This window comes from Papilio xuthus, unplaced genomic scaffold (assembly GCF_000836235.2).
Source record: "Papilio xuthus unplaced genomic scaffold, Pxut_1.1 DF825017.1, whole genome shotgun sequence".
In the NCBI taxonomy this organism is placed as follows: Eukaryota; Metazoa; Arthropoda; class Insecta; order Lepidoptera; family Papilionidae; genus Papilio; species Papilio xuthus.
In genome coordinates, this window is record NW_013533632.1 from 1,809,539 (window position 1) to 1,830,953 (window position 21,415).

The 21,415-nt window shown below is 35.0% G+C and overlaps 2 protein-coding genes across 5 annotated transcripts in view; both read right to left on the reverse strand.

Moving 5' to 3' along the window:
* LOC106126306 (uncharacterized) overlaps positions 1 to 3,340 on the reverse strand; it is a 4,252-nt gene extending 912 nt beyond the window's left edge. The window contains exon 1 of one of the 4 annotated variants that reach the window (XM_013323886.1): positions 2,338 to 3,340. In XM_013323886.1, the coding sequence (XP_013179340.1) occupies positions 2,338 to 2,498 (161 nt within the window). In that variant the 5' untranslated portion in view covers positions 2,499 to 3,340. Of the gene's footprint in view, positions 450 to 2,337 lie in introns of those variants that run through there. The other 3 variants (XM_013323883.1, XM_013323885.1, XM_013323884.1) reach the window with 3 other exon arrangements.
* Positions 3,341 to 3,609: 269 nt separating this feature from the next.
* LOC106126156 (alpha-tocopherol transfer protein-like) lies at positions 3,610 to 17,405 on the reverse strand. Its single transcript, XM_013323642.1, has 7 exons — positions 17,291 to 17,405; positions 8,842 to 9,056; positions 6,752 to 6,911; positions 6,191 to 6,252; positions 5,407 to 5,600; positions 4,190 to 4,306; positions 3,610 to 4,082 (listed from the first exon to the last, which is right to left on the reverse strand). Exons 2-7 carry the CDS (start codon positions 9,050 to 9,052, stop codon positions 3,825 to 3,827), a joined length of 1,002 nt encoding a protein of 333 aa, XP_013179096.1. The 5' UTR covers positions 9,053 to 9,056; positions 17,291 to 17,405; the 3' UTR covers positions 3,610 to 3,824.
* Positions 17,406 to 21,415: the final 4,010 nt, after the last annotated feature.

A 21,415-nucleotide genomic window follows, 5' to 3' on the forward strand; every position in this document is an offset into this window, starting at 1 on the left:
GTCGGAGTAGGCAAGTCTCGGTCGTTTTGTGTTGGAGTCTGCAAGTTTCTGCGCCACAGTCTGCGAGTGGCACGCGCGCGATAGGGACATATCCAAGTGCTTTGGTGAGTGGTTTGGATTCTTCAATGGAATCAACCATGGACATCGCACCTGTTTGCTGGTCGCGGGTACATGGGCGATACAGCGGACCATTGGATATGTCTGAGTGCTGTTATGTCGGAGTAGGAGAGTCTCGGTCGTTTTGTGTTGGAGTCGGCAAGTTTCTGCGCCACAGTCTGCGAGTGGCACGCGCGCGATAGGGACATATCCAAGAGCTTTGGTGAGTGGTTTGGATTCATCAATGGAATCAACCATGGACATCGCACCTGTTTGCTGGTCGTCGGTACATGGGCGATACAGCGGACCGTTGGATATGTCTGAGTGCTGTTATGTCGGAGTAGGAGAGTCTCCTTCGTTTTGTGTTGGAGTCGGCAAGTTTCTGCGCCAAAGTCTGCGAGTGGCACGCGCGCGATAGGGACATATCCAAGTGCTTTGGTGAGTGGTTTGGATTCATCAATGGAATCAACCATGGACATCGCACCTGTTTGCTGGTCGTCGGTAGATGGGCGATACGGCGGACCGTTGGATATGTCTGAGTGCTGTTATGTCGGAGTAGGCAAGTCTCGGTCGTTTTGTGTTGGAGTCGGCAAGTTTCTGCGCCAAAGTCTGCGAGTGGCACGCGCGCGATAGGGACATATCCAAGTGCTTTGGTGAGTGGTTTGGATTCTTCAATGGAATCAGCCATGGACATCGCACCTGTTTGCTGGTCGTCGGTACATGGGCGATACAGCGGACCGTTGGATATGTCTTAGTGCTGTTATGTCGGAGTAGGAGAGTCTCGTTCGTTTTGTGTTGGAGTCGGCAAGTTTCTGCGCCACAGTCTGCGAGTGGCACGCGCGCGATATAGACATATCCAAGTGGTTTGGATTCATCAATGGAATCAACCATGGACATCGCACCTGTTTGCTGGTCGTCGGTACATGGGGGATACAGCGGACCGTTGGATATGTCTGAGTGCTGTTATGCCGGAGTAAGAGAGTCTCGGCCGTTTTGTGTTGGAGTCGGCAAGTTTCTGCGCCACAGTCTGCGAGTGGCACGCGCGCGATAGGGACATATCCAAGTGCTTTGGTGAGTGGTTTGGATTCTTCAATGGAATCAACCTTGGACATCGCACCTGTTTGCTGGTCGCGGGTACATGGGCGATACAGCGAACCGTTGGATATGTCTGAGTGCTGTTATTTCGGAGTAGGAGAGTCTCGGCCGTTTTGTGTTGGAGTCGGCAAGTTTCTGCGCCACAGTCTGCGAGTGGCACGCGCGCGATAGGGACATATCCAAGTGCTTTGGTGAGTGGTTTGGATTCTTCAATGGAATCAACCTTGGACATCGCACCTGTTTGCTGGTCGCGGGTACATGGGCGATACAGCGGACCGTTGGATATGTCTGAGTGCTGTTATGTCGGAGTAGGAGAGTCTCGGCCGTTTTGTGTTGGAGTCGGCAAGTTTCTGCGCCACATTCTGCGAGTGGCACGCGCGCGATAGGGACATATCCAAGTGCTTTGGTGAGTGGTTTGGATTCTTCAATGGAATCAACCATGGACATCGCATCTGTTTGCTGGTCCTCGGTACATGGGCGATACAGCAGACCGTTGGATATGTCTGAGTGCTGTTATGTCGGAGTAGGAGAGTCTCGTTCGTTTTGTGTTGGAGTCGGCAAGTTTCTGCGCCACAGTCTGCGAGTGGCACGCGCGCGATAGGGACATATCCAAGTGCTTTGGTGAGTGGTTTGCATTCTTCAATGGAATCAACCTTGGACATCGCACCTGTTTGCTGGTCGCGGGTACATCGGCGATACAGCGGACCGTTGGATATGTCTGAGTGCTGTTATTTCGGAGTAGGCAAGTCTCGGGCGTTTTGTGTTGGAGTCGGCAAGTTTCTGCGCCACAGTCTGCGAGTGGCACGCGCGCGATAGGGACATATCCAAGTGCTTTGGTGAGTGGTTTCGATTCTTCAATGGAATCAACCATGGACATCGCACCTGTTTGCTGGTCGCGGGGACATGGGCGATACAGCGGACCGTTGGATATGTCTGAGTGCTGTTATTTCGGAGTAGGCAAGTCTCGGCCGTTTTGTGTTGGAGTCGGCAAGTTTCTGCGCCACAGTCTGCGAGTGGCACGCGCGCGATAGGGACATATCCAAGTGCTTTGGTGAGTGGTTTCGATTCTTCAATGGAATCAACCATGGACATCGCACCTGTTTGCTGGTCGCGGGGACATGGGCGATACAGCGGACCGTTGGATATGTCTGAGTGCTGTTATGTCGGAGTAGGAGAGTCTCGGCCGTTTTGTGTTGGAGTCGGCAGGTTTCTGCACCACAGTCTGCGAGTGGCACGCGCGCGATAGGGACGTATCCAAGTGTTTTGGTGAGTGGTTTGGATTCTTCAATGGAATCAACCATGGACATCGCACCTGTTTGCTGGTCGCGGATACCTGGGCGATACAGCAGACCGTTGGATATGTCTTAGTGCTGTTATGTCGGAGTTGGAGAGTCTCGTTCGTTTTGTGTTGGAGTCGGCAAGTTTCTGAGCCACAGTCTGCGAGTGGCACGCGCGCGATATGGACATATCCAAGTGCTTTGGTGAGTGGTTTGGATTCATCAATGGAATCAACCATGGACATCGCACCTGTTTGCTGGTCGTCGGTACATGGGCGATACAGCGGACCGTTGGATATGTCTGAGTGCTGTTATGTCGGAGTAGGAGAGTCTCGTTCGTTTTGTGTTGGAGTCGGCAAGTTTCTGCGCCACAGTCTGCGAGTGGCACGCGCGCGATAGGAACATATCCAAGTCCTTTGGTGAATGGGTTTGATCCATCAGTGGAATCAACTATAGACGTCGTACATATTTGACTCGCATAAAATAAGATTCGGTTGTTACCAAATAATAAAAAAAGTCTAAAGGACCGCGATATTTTTAGAGCTTTCTCTCTAACCCGAAATTCTCACTTATGGATTTCACCTGTTCCGAATTTTATAATTTATTTTAATAAATAATCAACAAGAACATAATAAAAGTTTAAAAAGTTTGTTTAATTTTTTACTTAAAACTTTTGTACTTACCATAAACATAGAATTTAAATTATGTTTAAGTATTTAATTTGTATAACTGGATGTCTCTGTATTTGATGAAATCGATGTATTTACATTCAATAACTCTACTACAGATGGTATTCCACACCTGCTTGTTAGAAGTTTGGAAAACAGCTGATGATTGTAATAAAATGATACATATATATAATAAATTGATAAACATATTAAGTAGTTTTTGTTATATCCAAACCAGCTGTCACTCGTGACTTTTGCGCGGAATTAAAAAAAAAATTAGTAGCCTATGTGTTCTTCAAGACTATGTTCTATTTGCCAAATTTCATCGAGATCCGTTCAGCCTTTCTGGAGTTACCTTCAAAGAAACATCCATCCATCTAAACATTCACATTTATAATATTAGTAAGATTAATATGTCACACTAATAATACATACCAGTACGTGTATATAAATCTATTTTAATTTATTCCCATTCGTTTATATTTTATCCATATCTCATTATTAAAACTAGGATCAGAAACAATTGTCATATTGTGATATACAAACAAACTTTTTATTCAAAAATTTTAAGTCTACTTACAAATTGTGCAAAATTTATGAAAGATTTGTATGACAAAGATACTTTTTTCTTAAAATGACTCTTAACCCATAATTATACATTAATTAACACATTAAATTTATTTATAACTTAATCTATATCTAATTTTCTAAAGCTTCCTTCTATTGAAACGGTACCATCTTTGATTACGGGTCTGTTTCTGGAAGAAGTGATTCCTCTGGTGCTTAATATCTCCATGTCGTCCAAAGCTAGAAGTTTTTTCTTCTGACAAGAGAGCAGCTGTCTTGTGTAAGAGATCATGTCTTGAAGTTGCAAAGGACCTCCGTATGACGTAGGTAAACAAGTGACACTCAAATTCTTATGCAGTTGTTTGAGATGCGTATGAATCTATAAAACAAAATAAATTTATGAACTAAATAATTTTTTTATTACATTAGCATTAAAATTTAATACTATTTCAGATCAGATTTAATAGAACTATTTTTATATCTTACATTTAATCTTTGTGCCATTTTTGATGAGACTTTGCTGACTGCAAAATCGATAATATATTTAAGTGCGGACGGAATATTGACGAGGTGGAAATCCTTGTGTCGCATCGGAACTGATTGCTAAAAAAAGAAAAGAACAATCGTTACACAAAAGACACTTAGAGGTGAACTAGATATTGATATGAACAATACACTCTTTCGCTCTCTTTCTAATCACCATTTGGCTATTACTATCTCTTTCGTGTAACGAAAACTGTTTCAAGGTGACGCGGTCTAAAAATTTTATCATTGGTTATTCAAAATATATTTCTATGGGAATAAAATGTTTGCCATCTATGCCAAAATCCGTTGAGTTCAGAAACAGAATTACATCAATATTTATTACATGCATTAAATAATGGTATTTTCCTACTTCTGGTATTAATAACTTACAATTACATATCTATTTTCTTGTTCATACGTTGATTATAAAGGAAATAGTTCATTAAATATATATGCTAAGGACGCATATATTAAAACTTTACGCTTGAATTAATATAACATTAATGTTGCTATTGGAATCGTGGGTATTTCAGCATTTCATGTCTGCCTTCACACGCAAGGAGAGTTGCCTTTTACAACGACTTGTCACTTAGTAGCAGCGCCACCTACACTGTTTGACCGTGAATGATATAATTCAAACAACCACAAAGTAATATCGAAAAAAAAGATACTACAATTAAAAAAAACAGGAATGTTATATTCTAGAATCGTCAGAAAATTCGCTAGAATTTTTTTTTATTTAGTGAAATGTAACTATTTTGACTACACCAATAATCGTATTAACCCTTAAATGGACGATTTTTTTTTTACGTTTTAAAAAAATATATTTGTGTAATCATTTATTTTTAATGCATAAAAATATTGGATAGTGCCAACATTAAAAAAAGTACAAAATTCGTTCAGAAATAAGAACTAGTTGTCAAAATTAACAAAAAAATAAAATAAAGATAATTTTATCTGTGATGTTTAGTATGTTGTTTAAAAACAACATTGTCCATTTAAGGGTTAATACAATATTGTGGTGTCTGTTTTGTCAAATAGAATAGACTCTGAAACTACTGAACCGATTTCTCTATTAGGAAGCTACACTATACCGTTCTTTTATTCCGCGCGAACGAAGACGTGCCTAATATGTAACACAAAAGTTAATAAAGGTATAGGGTAATAGAGATCCATACCTCTCCCCACTTCAACATTCTACCGAAGTCAGTTGGATTCCAGGCGGTGATGTGAGCGGCAGTTACTCCAGAACCTTCTCCAACGTGTGTGAAACCCATTACTTGATCAACGGGGTCGTCCAACAGGCTCTCATATACGACAATATGCACTCGGCACATATCCCAGCATGTGAATTTGTTAGCGTTAAATTTACCTATTGAAACAAAATTAATTATTTCTAACCGTTGAATTACACTGCCGTGATACTTGCAAGTATCATAGTTTGTTTCAAAAAGGGATGACTACAAGTATAAAGAGTGTTACAAGGCGCACGGCAATTGAATTTCTTGGTTACAAAGTCGTATAGTTCGCTGCAACGTAATACAAATAGTAATTACATGTATAATCGTGGTATTCCGCTGTCGAAACATATTTATATTATTTGTAATGTTATCGCTGTTTATTTAAAGATAATACGAGAGATGGTAATACATTTTTGTACAAGTATGTTGTCAGTGAAATCCCACAGTCAGTAAGTGTCGCGTCTTGACTTAATGTGATGGTAGAGCGCTGGCTTAACATAAAATAATAGTTTACGATGGAAGATGTTAGGATATGATTAAAATTTGCAGAAAAACAATATATAAGATAGCAAAATATAGTAAAATTTAACAAAGATCTTGCAGTTTGTGGCAAAGCGTGAAAATTGCGGCGCTTTAAATAGAAACAAAACAATAGCGTTTATAAATACTGCTATAAAAACTTGCATAGCCTCGCTTCAAATATAATAAAAGCAATTCATACTCATGTTATAAACGATGACACGTCGCCCCTTGTTGTCGCGAACTGGCGATACAACAATGTATCTGAAAATTAAATACTAATTTAGTCCTTACTGTGGCGTTCAAACCTACTCCAGCTTGGGGTGACTAGGCTACAGTCAACCACACTGGCGTAGTGCGCATTGGTTGACTTCACACATATCTTTGAATATCTTTTACGATATGTGCAGTTTGCTTCACGATGTTTTCCGTCACACTTAAAAATACATACAAACACCTAATCTAAACCATTAGGTTTGGCGCTTAGATTATGGTCCAGTCCGTTCTTGCACTTAACAACTGCGCCACAGTCGCCCTACCTTACCTTAATATCGTATAATTTAAGGCATACTGGAAACTCCTTAGTGAGAAATAAGAACAGATTTGGATGAAATTTATAACACGTAGCCCAGAATAGCGTTTAGAATAACTCCGATTTTTTTTTAATTCAATGCGGTCGAAGTCTCGCATGACAACAATTATCATACAACATTGTTGCAAAATACAATTTGCTAATATTGTTATAGTGTTCAAGGGAACTTACCCGCTGTTCAATAATTCAGCAACATTAGGCTCGTCACAATCGAGGTTGGTGAAACACTCCGGATAGTATTTCCTTAAACTTAGATATTTTAACAATGTCTGTTGAGCCATTGGTATACTGTATTTCTTATGACGAAGAAAACGTAATAAAAAGTTGTCATCTGCAAAAAAATATTATATAATTTTTTTAATGACAGTTTTTTTTTTCAATTTCAAAATAATATCCTAATTATAAAGTTAATTAATGTTAGTCGATATCACTATTCCACATGACGAGAATCTCGTGAAAGCTGAAAAGGAAAAAGTGTTAAAATACCTAGATTTGGCTCACGAGGTTACCGCCATGTGGCGTATGAAATCGACTACCATTATTCCGATAGTCGTATCGGTAAATGGACTGATAGCGAAGAGCTTCGACCAACATCTCAAGAAGCTCTCGCTAAACAGTTGGATTAAGGGCCCGATACAAAAGGCAGTTATCCTAGAAACCGCGCGCATCGTGAGAAGGTTCCTGTCTCTGCAGCCCTGACCACTGGTTGTTTGAGTCATGGGATTCCGCAGCCGGTGGTGTTCTCTTTTTAATATAATATGTTTTGTATATATATATATATATTTTACATGAAATGTATTATATTAGAAATGTGATAAATAAATGTATATGGAATTATAAGTTAATTATAATGAAAATAAAGTAATAAAAATATGCAGTCGTAATATTAAAATTATTTATTATGTCAATAGAATAATCCGGTTTCCAAATCTCATTGAAAAACCACAATAAGGATAAAATAATAGCTGTAATCTCAAATAGACATTTTAAATTAAATGCAATTGAAAATATAATTAAATTGTATAATACTGTCTAAATACTGGTATAAAATTATATTTTCAATCACTGACTTTGAGAGAAACTTCAATAATATTATTTTACTTTTTTTTCTTAAACTAAAACTTCCGGTGAGTAAAGTTTTTGTATCTGTTTTTTTCCCTTGCTATTTCTTTTTTATATCATAAGGTGGCAAACGAGCGAGCGGCCGTTTGAAATCGCTGAAATAGCGAAGTGAGCGTTGCCACTACATTCGCAATTACATATGGGTCGCGTCGCCTACCTTTAATCGACGGAGGAGATGATGCACAGAAAGAAAATATTTTCCCTTTCCATGCATCCTCTCATCCGGAAAGTCCACTTCCACTTCCCATCCTTTCCTTATAAGAAAAAGGGTGGGAAGCGAAAGAGGACTAAATAAGGCCACCGGGACGAACACTCATCAGACGAAATGCGGAATTGCTTCCACTTCACGCCTGTCTTCTGTGTGGTCGTGGTATTTCATCGGGCGAGCCGGGCCAATTCGTGCGAAGATCTTTTTTTTTTATAACAGAAGGGGGCAAACGAGCAGCGGGAACACCGAGGTGTTCAACGACGCCCATGGACATCAGCAATACCAGAGGAACCGCAGATGCGTTGTTGCGTTAGATCTTAAAGCGGGCTCTACAACTGTTAAGCTTCGACTGGACTAATAGTCGTAATCGGCTGGCCAGGGGCGACCAACCGATATATAAATAAATCTGATATAGGTATATGCTATAAGTATATTTTCCGGTAGCATTATCAGAAGTTGTTACAAGATTGCAGTCGCGCGGAACCAATCTGGTTTCGTTTGACCTTTTCGATATTTGATTCAATGTTATGCAATTGAACATACATATTATACGCAAAACGGAAACAGTGTAATAGCAAGCAGGGTACTTGCCTCCTGTTTATTCTATCCGGTAATAAACATGAAACAAATAATGATTCCTACTGGTGCAACATCTAGCGAAAGTACAGTTTAGGAGTCGTTTAAAACTACGGTATATTGGGATGATATGGTCGGATCCTAATGCCACCAGTAGCGGTCACTAGCTAAGAAATTTAATTAGAGAAAGGCAATACAGTACCCGGCATTTTGTGCATCGGCAACAAAACTTGTCTGCTTCAACTTCACGCGCTTCCTGTGGCTCTTATTAAATGGGCAAACGACTACTCTGATTGCTGAAGACCCAACTACAACGGCATTTACTAAAGTAGTTAAAAATGTAACATTAGTATACCTTGTCGAACGTTTCTTATATCATGATTCTTTTGTATCCATTCTCTCATGATAGAGAGGGCTTGTTCTCTTATCGATGATGTTTCCCGAAGCTCTCGAGCCGCGACCGCCATGAAGTCCCCAGGCGTGTGACTCATAATATCGTCTTCACGTTTTTCATCGCCGGTTCCCAATGTTGTGGACACAGTAAGCAGAACATTTGCCGACTGCATTATACTGTAAACATAGTATATTAAGGATAATTAAAACGTTCAATGCCGCCCTGCGAGTTCACTTAAATAAGAGAAAACCGTCGTGGCATTGACTATGTTATGTTCATCTAGATATTATGATTATTTTAGATGATTTTTTTTTGTTAATAAATACAAAAAATTGTATATGAGTAAGAAAAAAAGAGTTATAAGAATATGATTTTTAATTTCGTATGTTTTTATTATTAACCTTCCTTTTCATTGGAATCTAAATGTGCATATAAACGAGGTAATTGAATATGCAAATACTAGGAAATGCAATCTACCAATCAAGCCATACGGAAGTGCACCTTTGTTGCAAGAGCACACCCCAAATCTTGCAAATACTAAGATTTCACGAGACTTGCAAGAATGAACAGCAACTCGTTCAATACTTTTAAGGTTTGTCATCATCATCATCATCAGCTCACTATACGTCCCCACCGAGGGGCTCGGAGCCTACCCTAAGTTAAGGTTGATTAGGCCATACTCAACCACGCTGGCCAAGTGCGGGTTGGTTGACTTCACACATATCTTTGAATTACTTCTCATATATGTGCAGGTTGCATCACAATATTTTCCTTCACCGTGAGAACGACAGATAAATGTTCATGTGTAAATCGGAAATCGAAAAATACATTGGAAAACATTAACAAAAATAACATTCTTCACGTGCTCAGAACATTAAAAAAGCTTTTTAAATCTGATGCTTTTCATTTGTAGTGAGAACCAGTGATACCCCAAATCTGAGATCTAAGTCTTTGCATACCCATCATCATGATCATCATGACTTTTTCCCTACGGAGCGTTGGCACAGTATGTACTACTTTTCAATACATCTTTCATTTGTATTATCCAAATTCACTCCCTACTTAAATATCCTCTTTCATTCAATCCATACATACATCCCTCGGATTGTATTCCATGACATATACATAATTTAACTAAAGACTCGAATTATTATAAGGAACGATACTGATAGCAAGATTATGAAATCTTATTTGTTTGAAGGATCCCGATATAATTTGGCATACATATAGAACATAGTCTGGAAGAACACATAGGCTACTCGTGCGGACGCAGTCGTTGACTACACCTAGCATTATATAGCTTTGAAATGTGGTTTTAAACGTTTTACTTAATATGTAACTAAACCAGTTTTATTGGTGAGTTTAACGTTTACAGCCAAGGTTGGAAATAATAGAACAGGCAACACTTTCTTGCTGGATTATTTATTGTTTTATAACATCTAATTTTAATGAGAGCTATTAATTAACGAGCGATGATTCACAAATAGTTTTTTGTTATATTTTTGGGCAAATATTTTGTCACTTCTCCTATTTTCCTTATTGTGGAATCGGTCCAGTTTTCTGCGGGACCAAATGCTTTGTAATGAACAGCTAATGATGCAAACGCTTTCATTACATCAGGCTTGCATTTAAGTTGACCTATCTCGTATGATGCTTCTTTGTACGCCGAAGGATGTATTTTCTGTATTTCACTTGCATTGAATCCGCATAGTATATTTCTAAGCGCTTTAAGATCATAAACTGTGTAATCTTCGGGTTCTTTAGAAGCAAAATCCTTTCGTACGCGATCCGCAATTGCTGACAATTGTTCATCACTAAGATGATAATCCAGACCGAAGTTCTGTATCATAATGATTTCGTTAAATGTTAAATTTTTATAATCAGCTTTTTTGATATCTGGTATCACCCAGCGAAGTACCGAAAGTGTCTCATTCGGTATATTTGATGCGCCATTAAACATTTTTATTATGAACCGCCAAATGTTGACGGCATCTGATTTTGTTAAATTCTTCTTGCTTAATTGTTTTATACAACTTGTTAGTATAAAAGTATCTATGGAGTGAGATTGTATGTAAGAAAAATTATGAACCGCCTTAAAAATGTCATCGCAGTTTATTTCATTGGATAATAATATTGTTCTTATAAATAGAATAATAACAAAACCGATTTTACATAAACGTTGTAAGACGTACATTGTCTTGTTATTTTTATGACGAATGAACTCGCGCTTAAACACAATGGGAATGAAAATATATAGAAGTAGCTAAGTTATGTAGGTACATTATTTATTTAAGAGCTATAACACTGCGTTAGGGTTGAAACAAAATATTAATTTTAAAACTTTACAATTTTATTTTCCATTGTATTTTTTTTTTTGGAATTATAATAAAAACGTTACCTTGGCCAGAGATAAGGATTTCTATATTTTTATCATTAAAATAACAAACAGCATTTAATTAGAAAAAATACAATAGTAAATTGCCAACATAAGAATATGTAATAAAAAATAGTTCTTTGTTTGTAATAAGGAAAATCCCAGAGCAAACCTGTTGCGAACGGAAATATTTGAAGGCTATCTACTATATACCACTAACAATATAAGTGAACATACACCCCTGTAGCACAAATGTAAGGCGGAACCGCGGTAATTTCGCAACTCTTTGTCAAAATGTAGTATTGAATGTGGTAGTGTAATATTAACGAAACTGCCTGTTCTAACGCATAGGTTTGACTATAAGTCTATCTCTTTCCTCGTGCTGTATGGTCAGCGCTCCGGAATCAGGCACAACTCCGCATTTCCGGCTCAACTATTTTACCCCATCGCGTTATTTCCGCACTTGTTTGTGATAAACGACAAAAATAAAAGCGAAACTATTTCTTCTTACAATAGACAAAAATTTCACGGAAAAATTTCTTCTGATTTCTAGTTTCGATAGTCATTTGATTTTACCGCAACGGAATTTATAAAGAGAGACGGCGGTTTTCCGGAGCGGATAAGTGCTAAGTAAGAGTTTTAACGCAGCAGAACTTTGATAAAAAATACTATTTTTTATGGAAAAAGTAGAAAAAGACATCATTTATGTCTAATACGTAATTATAGAACTTTGGAATAATTTTTCAAGATAATCAAATGATATTTATAATTTATACATATTTTTTAGTTTAATTCCAAAACTTTTTTTTTTGTAAATGTTTTATTAACATTAGTATAAATAGGATTCAGATAGATCTACATTTTCTATTTTTATAAACGAGTGAAGTTTTTTTTACTTAAGTCTAACTTTAAATAATTTATGAATGGCAGTTTAAACTTGTAGCATCCGTTATGAAGTTTTTCTAGTTTTATTTCTCATGAATATTATCTTTATTCATAATATGAAGTAATATTAAATATTACGTGTATGTTAAGAAATATGTATATTGTAATGAAAACTTTATGGCGGCTCGAAATGTCGCACGAAACGGATTGCCAACGTAACTCCCCACCAATGAACAGCTAGAAGCAACTACAAGCCGTCGTAATGTTTGAATCTCGTAATACATTACTGTATAATGAAGGTGTACCAGTTTGAAATAACTATTCGAGGTCATTATCAATACATAATAAGTATGTGGTAAAATAGTTTTATATACTAGTTGTGAATTATAAATAACTAGCTGTCGCAGGCGACTCCGTGAATGCCGGATTAAAAAAAAATAGTAGCCTATATTTTCTTCCATGTTCTACATCTATGCCAAAATTGAGCAAAATCCATTTAACAGTTCTGGAGATATCTTCTAACAAACGTCTATCCAAATTTCGTATTTATAATATAAGTAAGATAATAAGAATTGAGATATGTTGCATGTTAAACTATTATCGTTATCACCTATTAAAAAAGGTTGATAAAAAAGAATTATAAAAATTAATGGCGCAAACATGTGTAACTTAAAACAATGAGTCGTAAATCGTATCCTAATTACTAAGTAATTTATGAATAAAACAAAAATAAATATTGTAAATTGTAAAATATTTTTATGAAAACAATTAACGTTGATGGAATTAAAATTCGTCCGAAATTCAATTGAGCATTCAAAAATCTAAATCAGGTTATTTTGCTTAGCAAAAATCAAGTTTTATACATAAAATTATTTCGCACATTGAAAAATTAACGCCATTAAAAGAACGTGCCAAAAAAACATGTCATACCGTCACTTTGTAAATACACTTCCAAATATTTGTATTTTCACGCTTAAATACGTCGTGGAAATAAGTTATAAAATATCTAACAATTATCCTTACTTTATATGATGTAAGTTATACAAATTATTCTACCACTAGCTTACTAGCTTAGCTAGCTAACTAACTAACTTGCCTGTGACTTCATCCGCTCGAAAATAAAAAAAAAATAAAAACTTAGTAAGAACCCTATATGTTCTTCCATACTCTTCATCTGTGTCAAAACATCGAATTCTTTAGCCGTTCAGTAGATACCATCATCTAACTAAACATTCGCATTTATAATATATTAGTAAGATAAAATAATTATTAAAGTAAATAAAATATTTTTACGAACAATACCATCCTTAATTTTCTAAGCTGACATTACTGTATATTTCATTAATGCTACTCAACTTTGACGAGGCACTGTATCACGTGATATGCTAAATGAATATTTAATAAGCATTATTTTCGATGTACAGTCAGGCCTTTATATTTGTAACAAATTAAAAAAAATCTTAATATCAATCTATCCTTTACTTTTATCCTTTTTTTTATTTCCTTTTTATACTTTTATTTCTCGAACTTAACACGATGTGGTCGCATGACCGTTTTCTTTTTATATCCGAAAGTACTTTCATGAAATTTATATTTAACGTTGATTTACATGTACATCTTCTTTGACATATTCGATATAAGGACATAGTATTGAAGAACGCATAAGCTACTAATTAAGGTTTTTTAATTCCGCGCGGACAGAAACGCAGGCAACAGCTACTATATTTCATTACTTAATTCTGTCGAATAATAGTCATATTAAAAATGTTTAACTTTCAAAATTGCATAATAAAGATCTCACCATAATAAGCAATACAATCTTCAGGTAACTAATAAAAATCATACATCGACATCACAGGAGACCGAAGAGCTGGTAGCAAAGAATTACTCTAGCAATTCAAAGGAAGAACGCTGCCAGTATCTTCGGAACTTTACCTAAATGGAACTTCTTTTAATAATTTATTTTCGTTCTTTAGGCATTTTACTTTTAATGGTCGTTTTAAGGTTCCGTACCTCATAGGAAAAAAACGGAACCTTTATAGGATCAGTTTGTTGTCCGTCCATCTGCCTGGCAAGATCTTTTTTTTAGATGTAACTATCAACATTTTATATAGAGATTTTTAATTATATTGTTCTGTACGTACATATAAAATATGCGCTTGTGTTTCATAAATAAAATCACTTATGGGATCGTAACATAAGAAAGCAGGTCATTTTCTGTAAGAGAATGCCATACTTGTCATAGCATTGAATAGAAACAATTTATAAACGGGTGTACATTGACATGTAACATTACTCATAGGGTAATGGATTTAATATTGAAATATGACGGATTTCGTCAATATTACGAATATGAAGAGGCCGGAAAAGTTCCCTACTTTGGTTTAGTATTATTGTAATAAATGGTTTTTTTCTTCGCCACATAAACTTCACCGTTTCAATATAAATGTGTATTTATCAATCCAAAGTTTACAAAGATTTCGCTTCACGTATAAATCTAAAGATTTTTGTTTTTCACCATTAATTATTGTTAGAATACCAAAGAGTTTTTACTAATGTCAAGTTTATTAACAACTGCTGATTTTGTAAATACAACTTTGAAAAGAAGTTAGACAAAAAGTATCAACAAAAAAACTGTACTATCCCATAACAATATGGCATATTGTTTGTTATGTCGCAAAACTTCTATTTAGTTATAAATATATTACTCGGGTTCCGGAAGACTAAACAATCGTTGGGAGGTCATTATCTACACAAAGGCATAATTTGATGTTATGCATCATAGCAATAACAAGGTATTCATTGCGACATCGGGAAAATAAAAAGTAGGACGACAATGATTGCTTGTTAGCACACGTGAATCTACGGCTATACGTGGGTTTCTAAAACCAAAGTTACCGTTTCAAACATTATCTCTCTATCTCTTTCAAAGATAATGACAAGGATGACGATATGTTTTAAATAGAGATTTTGGTCGGTAGATCATAACTAGAACATAGTACCAACTGACAACGACATGACAGGTTATACAATTAATCTTACTAATGTTATAAATAATGGATGGAGATTTATGGATGTTTGTTATGTGGTGTAACTCCAGACCAGTTGACCGGATCTGGATGATTTTTGGTACTGAAAGCAGGCTAGAATAGCGTTATGGCTAGGCTAATAAATTTCTTTTAAATTCTACTCGAGCGACGTCGCGGACGAATGCTAATACATTCATAGGTAAAGATTTTTGCTTTGTACGTCAATAACGTAAAAACTATTCAGTGTCAATATGAGTCTAATCTTTTTTTGAAAAACAACTAAAATCAAGGAAAAAAGAAGCATAACCATTTTCATTTCCTATTTCTATTGTCCGATGATAGTCAATCATAGCATATTTAAGTAAAATAAAGTTACTCTTCTAATTAACTTAATATTCTTATTAAATAATAAATTATTTTATAATATTATATTACATGAGCTTATGTAAGTGGAAACTTCGTTCAAAGCTAATATTTAGGTACTTAAGTTTGTCAATGTTAGATGTGTGTCAACCGCTCTGACATATCATGAGGGGCATCGCACTGACCCTAGTCGTGTTCATATATTTCATACAAGGACCCAGTTTTTTATGACGTAACGGAAATATGGAGTTTGTTTTGTTTTAAATTTTGCAACGTGTAAACGGTCCGGAATTACGACAGGGCCATGTGAGTTTTATCGTGCGTAGAGGTTATGTCACTTTAGTTAGATGCCGTTTTTTAAATGGGGAGAAATTAATTGTCCTTTTCTCACAATAGATGTCAGCTTGATCAAGAATTACAGTATCAGTAAATATTCATAGCCAAGTACTGCGTGGACTATAGCCACAGTAACGACTTCCGTCAAAATTTTACTCATAAAATTCAAAAATAAGTATTTAAAAAAAATACTCTCTCTAACCTCTAAAATTATTTATAATAAAAAAAAACTCTTTTTTCCGGCTCCGGAGCTCTTACTTAAATTCCGGAACTGTCAATAAGGAAAACATTTTTAAAATTTATAAAAAAAAAACTAGCTGTCGCCCGCAACTCTGTCCGCGTAATTATAAAAAAAACTTAGTAAGTACCGTACGTGTTTTTCCGGCCTATGCTCTACCTAAATGCACGTTTAATCGACATCTGGTTATGGAGATATCTTTTAACATCTATCCATCTAAACATTCGTGTTCTCGACAGCGAGTTTGAGTGAATTGTAGATAAGGTTAATGTCCAATGTCACTAATCTTACTAATATTATGAATACGAATGTTTAAATGGATATATGAGTTTTTGTTACCACGTAACTCCTTAGCGATTGAATGGATCTAATAGATAAATGGATGGAATTTAATTTGGAACTCAGATATGTTAGTCTAGAACATACTCGCTAGAACACTTCTAGAACACTCTGGCACATAAGCAACTATTCATTTTTATTCTATACGTATGAGGTTGCTGACTATAGCCGGTAGTCTAATAAACCAATGTAGATTCGAGTAATTTACAAAACAAAAATACTCTGTGAATACAAATATACTTTGATGGTAACTAACTAATATAATATCAGAAAAATTTAACTGAAAGAATTATAAATCCATTTAAGAAAATTGCCAGAATTTCGAGACTTACTTTTGATTTCTGAGACCAATAAAATCCGTTTAAATCATATTGTTATCTCTGTTTTTCAAAGTTAATGATAACGATATGTTTTATATAGAGATTTCGAGCTCATAAACCCACGGTAATAGTGAGAACGAGAGCTCTCTGAGCAAAGGTCAAGGAGACCTTGTAGGAACAGTCCAAAGCAACAAAGCAAAAAGAAAAATAAAATACATCCTTAGACTAATCATAATTATTTTATATTTTGCCTCAATAAATAATTATAATAAATAGAAGTTGTTTAAATATAAAAATTTACTTAATTTTGGTTAACAAAATTGTCACAATATATTTATTTCTGTATTATATTTTTATTTAAGTTCTAATATATATTTGTATAGAAATGATGAATTTAACAGATTAGTTAAATAAAGGGAAAAAAATTGTTTATATCAATTTAAAGTCATACGCAAGCTTATTTAGTAAATCGTAATTGATATTTACAAAAAAATTAATTTATATTTAGTGAATATTAAAAACTTACCTTGTGTTTTTCGAATAAATTTTCTTTTTTTTTTGTATTTTGATTTATTTGCCGCGTACGCTTGTTCGTTATGGCGCACGGACTTATAATGAGCAAGTATGGAGCTGCGTACGCGTCGTTTTGTTCATTTGGTATAATGAGGCAACAATTTATATGTATCGCTATATTCACACGTTATTGATATAAATCGTATCAATAGTCTAATTTGCAATAACGAAAATATTAATAACCACTAATTTCTGTAATTAGGTAGATACTTTCGCATTCTTTTTCGCATATCTTTCTCGATTGTTCCTGAAACTAGAAGCACTAGAAACAATGAAATAGTAACAATCCAAGGATCCTTTTGAGTCCACAGCCGGTAAATTTCAACTGTCGAACAACTACAACTACTAGGCATTGTTCCTTTTTTAGAACAGAATAAAAGGATGATAATATACTTGTCTAACAGTTGGGACTAGCTGTTCCTGTTTGTGCCATTTTATTCGCGATTAAAGAGGGCTGTAGCAAGGATGCAAAGATGTTGAACAAAAATACTTCCTTTACACTGCTATTTCAAAGTATGTGTAATTAAAAAAAATACGGATGAATTGATAACTTTATTCTTTTTTAAGTCGGCTAAAAAATCGACCCTTCGATAACATCAAACCCTCAAAGATGGGTCATGATCCTTTTCCAAATCTTACTTATACCACCACTCCACCACATATGGCTACTAAAAAGGCGATTATATTAAGCCGAGTGTGGATATTGATATTTAAGGTTTTATTGTAAAATTCAACAGTCCAAATAATAGTAATATTGCAATTGTTATCTCTTTATTTCAAAGGGAATCAGTGGGAAATATTAAATAATTCGACAATGGAAACCCACAGCTCAGTTTCAAGTTTTCAACATTTTGATATTTTCGTTCTAAAGTAGTCCTGATCCATTGACATTTGTGACTTCTGGTTAAAGTAACAGCGCGACGTGACAAATGAATATAATGTATGCGTTAATGGGTACTAACAAAGTAAACATACAGAGCGTGTTCACATGTGTCTGGCCTATTATGGCATTGCTAAAGCCGAAATAAAAAAGAAATTTGTAACGTAACATATTTAAACATGTTTCATTACTTAGATGAAGTTTTAAAATAAATTAAACGAGTTAAAAAAAAGTATTTAAATAAAACTAATTTTATTTTATATACGTGAACGCATGTTTAATTTCTTGCCAGTGTTGAATTTGCCACGTTGTTGTTAATTGGTAGTTATAGGTAGTCAAACTCAGACGTTATTGATCCGCGTCTATGTGCGCGCGCAATTAAGCCGAGACAACAAAGGCTATATGCATGAAAATCTATATTACTTTATACATACTCATTGGATAGATGTGCGCAGCTAAATCTGTTTTATTGTATTTATCGCTAATGTGGGTGTCTTCTCGAAACACAAATATTAGCTCTCTCATGGTCTTTGAAAAAACAAAGATAAGATTGTCTTCCTAATGACGGTTTTATTTTTTAACTATAACAATGTATTAGAATAAATATTATTGTTAAAACATGCAAAAAGAGAGTCATAGCTTCTACAACAGTGGTGTCGAGGTATATTGAACCTTGCTTGGATTTGTCTACCGTTTTACTTGTGTGCTTTGTATGCTTGAATTGTGCGCTTCAGGAGAGTTTGATCCCTAAGCGTGAGCCCATGCCGCCCCATGGTTGGGTAAGAATTTAAAGCTCTATACCCATCACTTTTTACCTGTGTAGAAACGGACCCTCGACAGTTTACAACTCCCGACTGTATATATACGGACCGATTAGAAAAAAATTGATAGCGTGTTTTAGGACTTCGGCATGACCATGAATTTGTTGTCTCTCTTTTATTCAAAGAGAATGAAAGAGTTGGCAATATGTATTAATACAAGTGGCTCGGCAGGAACGGTTTTTACGGTTAGCCATTCTCGAACGTTTCCATTTATATTCTATATTTGTGCCAGGGACTGTCTTCTGGTTGCGTCTTTATTTATTAAGGCCATATCCATGGCTGTGCCATTTCATAAATTGGTATTAGTTAATCAAAATAAGAATGTGGTTTAGTAGAAAAATTCCGTCAAAGGAAAGATAACTAGCAAATTTCATTTTTAAATAAAAAACAAGAAAGCTACTTATTAAGTAATCACACTTTTTATAGATAGCTTTTGATTAGTTGTATTATAGTTTTAAACTAATAGTTACGTAAATATAAAACCACAAATTATTTCTTTAATGAAACAAAGACAAGGCAAGGTGAATAAAACTTTAAAATTAAGCAGTCTTAACTCAAAACAACTAATTAAAAAAACAGTAAAAAATAATTAGAATAGGTTCCTATTTTAATTAAATATTTAATATGACATCAAGCTTTTATACATTGTTTGGATTGAACAAAAAAAAATAATAGTTTTGGTTCCCTGTATTCAATTACAAAAGCGATGAGAATCGTAATTGGACTTTGTATTTAGTTAATTAGTAAGGTGACCTTTCGATATAAGTTTTACATTGTAACATTTGCTATTACTAAATAATTAATTTTATTTGTACCAATATATTAATAATATCGAATTACTGATATTTTTTTTATATCTATGTACAAGAAATAATCTATTAATGTTCTTTTAACCACACAAACTAGGGACTTACGTACTGACTCAGTATTGTCTTGTCCGATGACGGAACTTGGCGGCAGAAATCGTTCCAAACAGTCCTTCGGAACACTTCCGTAGTAAAGCGACTTCCCTCCGCAAGGCCAGATAATCAAGACGTAAAGCTCTTCCGTAAGACATTAAGCCTCAGAAACCATGCCTCAAGCAGAAAAACCTTCTCTCAAAACCAATATTCTCACACGGGCAAAAAAGGGAACTATATAACAAAGATGCAATTATTTCGAGACGCCTTTATTGATTATATATTGAAATTACACATTAAACACCAATTTCACATTTAATTAATTACAACTCGTTTCAAACAAAAATATGCACAAATAATTTTACGACATATGTCTAAAATTAAAGCGGACCTAGAGTTAGGAAAAAGGATGATATTAAAATATTTTTTTTATTATTAATATCGTAGAGTTCAAAAACAATAGTATCGAAAATAATTTTTTAAATCTCATCTTTTATAGCATAATTAAGTTAGTGACGTGCACATTTTTATTTGTAACGGTAAATAGGTAAAACATCAATAATGTGGATTAAAAATAGTATATTATGTATATTCAAGATCAGAAAAACTATTACAGTGGGCTTTGACTGCGGTAAGGGCGCAATTCCACTAATCAATAACTCAAGTTCACGACTTAAGAAACTCGGTCGACGTAGAGCTAGGGTCGTGGGGATTCAGTTGACGAGTATTATCCGCGGCAAGGAAAAGCGAGAACTATCTCCCATCGCATGCAGGGCCCTAATGACTAATAAAACTACGCCCTAATACTTATATTGATACGGTACTGCTGTATTTTTTCACAAGCACAATGAAGGATGACAGTACACAAGTCACGTCAGTCTGCAGCCACTATTACGATGTTTACATTGATATGTTATAAAATAATACAGGAGATATTATAAGAAGGTATACAATGATTATTTCATATTTAATATCAATAAATTAAAAAAATGCAGTTTGAAAACAAAATAGGCAAAATAAGAGGTATTTTCCCGTGGTTTCGATTGAATCCATATTCATTTCTTAGGCCGATCGACCCAACGGTAAACCCCCAAAATAAGATTTTCAAATTTCAATTAATTGACGATGTTCTTCAAAAATATTGTTTTATATTTAGGAAATGTTAAATTTTCAAATAAACTGGACGTATTGAAGTCGGTAAAAATTACATCGAAATTTTGCTAATTTATAGTAACTGTTATCAGTTAAAGCTGAAATTTGTAAAATAACTGGCCAGTTTACGTGGACTAGAAATAATTCGAAATTTAAAAAGAAATAAAAAAATCAACTTTTGCACAAATAAAAACTCTTTGCTTAAAATCTTAATACTACAGTGATTACATCATAAAAGGGGTAAATATTATAAGTATAAATGAGATCACACATCGATTACGAAGCTCTCATTTAAATTCATATCGGCATCGCTTCGAATGCATTAC